At 65.8% G+C, this 1,466-nt stretch overlaps 1 protein-coding gene across 1 annotated transcript in view; it reads left to right on the top strand.

The window, feature by feature from the left end:
- GDF11 (growth differentiation factor 11) overlaps positions 1–1,466 on the top strand; it is a 20,896-nt gene that overhangs the window by 11,643 nt on the left and 7,787 nt on the right. The window contains exon 2 of the mRNA XM_006093698.3: positions 9–120. Within this exon, the coding sequence (XP_006093760.2) occupies positions 9–120 (112 nt within the window). The remainder of the gene's footprint in view (positions 1–8; positions 121–1,466) is intronic.

Raw genomic sequence — 1,466 nt, 5'->3', positions numbered from 1 at the left:
CGCTGCAGCAGATCCTGGACCTGCACGACTTCCAGGGGGACGCGCTGCAGCCCGAGGACTTCCTGGAGGAGGACGAGTACCACGCCACCACGGAGACTGTCATTAGCATGGCCCAGGAGAGTGAGTGGCGGGCGGGCGCGCGCGGCGGGGGGTGCGGGCCCGGGGGTGCCGACCCGGGCTCCGGGGAAGTGAGCGCCTCCTGCTCGGGAGCGGGGCGCCCCGGTGGCTCCGGCCCGGAAGCCTGTTCTGCGAAAACTTGACGGACTGGGGGGCGGGGGCTGCTCCATGTAAGTTTTCCTAGCGGTGGAGGTGAGCGCGGAGTGGTGTGCACGCCCCGTCCCTGGAGGGGGTGGGGCGGCCAGTCCCGAGGATCGCCGGGCAGCGCCTTCTGCCCCGGGTGTGCGCGGAGGACCGTGCGAGCGGAGTCCGGAGCAGCGGGGCCGGCCGCGGCCGGGGAGGGACAGCACCGAGTCCTGAAGAGTCGCGGTGGAGGGGCTGGGGACGGAGTCGGAGGCTGCCGGCCCCGCGGTCGTGCCGGGGCTGCCGTGCTCTCCGCCTCCCGTGCCCCCGGCACCCGCTCGGCGCCCGTTCCAACCCCGGGCTCCGCGACGCGCCCCCGGGCTACGGAGAACGGAGTGCGCCTCTCCCTCCCCCAGGAACGCGATCCCAAAGCCCCGTGTCTGTCCCGGTACGTAGCCCACCCGGCACTCCCTCCGCCAGGAGCCCTCTGACACCTGGGCTCCCCAAGGGGCAGGAAAGTTGTGCCTCTGGGTACTGACTGGCCCAGAGAACTCCACTCCAGGCGCCGCGGTTCCCGGCACCGGTTTGGCGGCTCCAACCTGAGTGTTCCACCCCTCACTCACCCGCCCCGACCCGACCCGCACCCGCACTTGAGGAGAGAGAGGAAGACATAAGGAGAAAAAGAAAGAAATACATGGGGAGGGGGATGAAACCAGGCATCCAAGCCCCTGGCCAGAGGAAAGATGAACATGTTAATAGACTTGTGCTGCTTTGAAATTTTATGGCCTGGAAAATCCAGGCCAACACTCCCCGCAACATCCCCAAACTCCCCTGCGTTCCCGAGGGTCAGACGACTGCCTTTCCCCTCCCCCACTAAGGGTCCCCCCACTCCCCCCACCCCCCCCCCAAAAAAACCACAAGGGAAACAGGCCCTCCTTAAAAGTTTGGGAAAGAACCCCCCTCCCTCCCTCACACACACACACACACACACAAAAGACACAGGACGCTAAAGGGTTGGTTTTATGTCTCTGAACAAAAGAGGGGGGATGATTTATTTGGGAGAAGGTCATAAAAAGGTGGGGGGGGAGGGGAGGCTAGAGACCCACTCCCATGGGAGGAGGAACAGAAACCCACGTGTGCGTCTGGGGAGGGAGAAGGTTCCCCGCCGCCCCCCCGTTTTTTTCGCCTGACTAGCTCCCCCAGCACTGGGTGAGGGGCGGTAAGAA

Source organism: Myotis lucifugus, unplaced genomic scaffold (genome assembly GCF_000147115.1).
Source record: "Myotis lucifugus unplaced genomic scaffold, Myoluc2.0 scaffold_119, whole genome shotgun sequence".
In the NCBI taxonomy this organism is placed as follows: domain Eukaryota; kingdom Metazoa; phylum Chordata; class Mammalia; order Chiroptera; family Vespertilionidae; genus Myotis; species Myotis lucifugus.
This window is presented reverse-complemented; position numbering and strand designations above follow the sequence as displayed.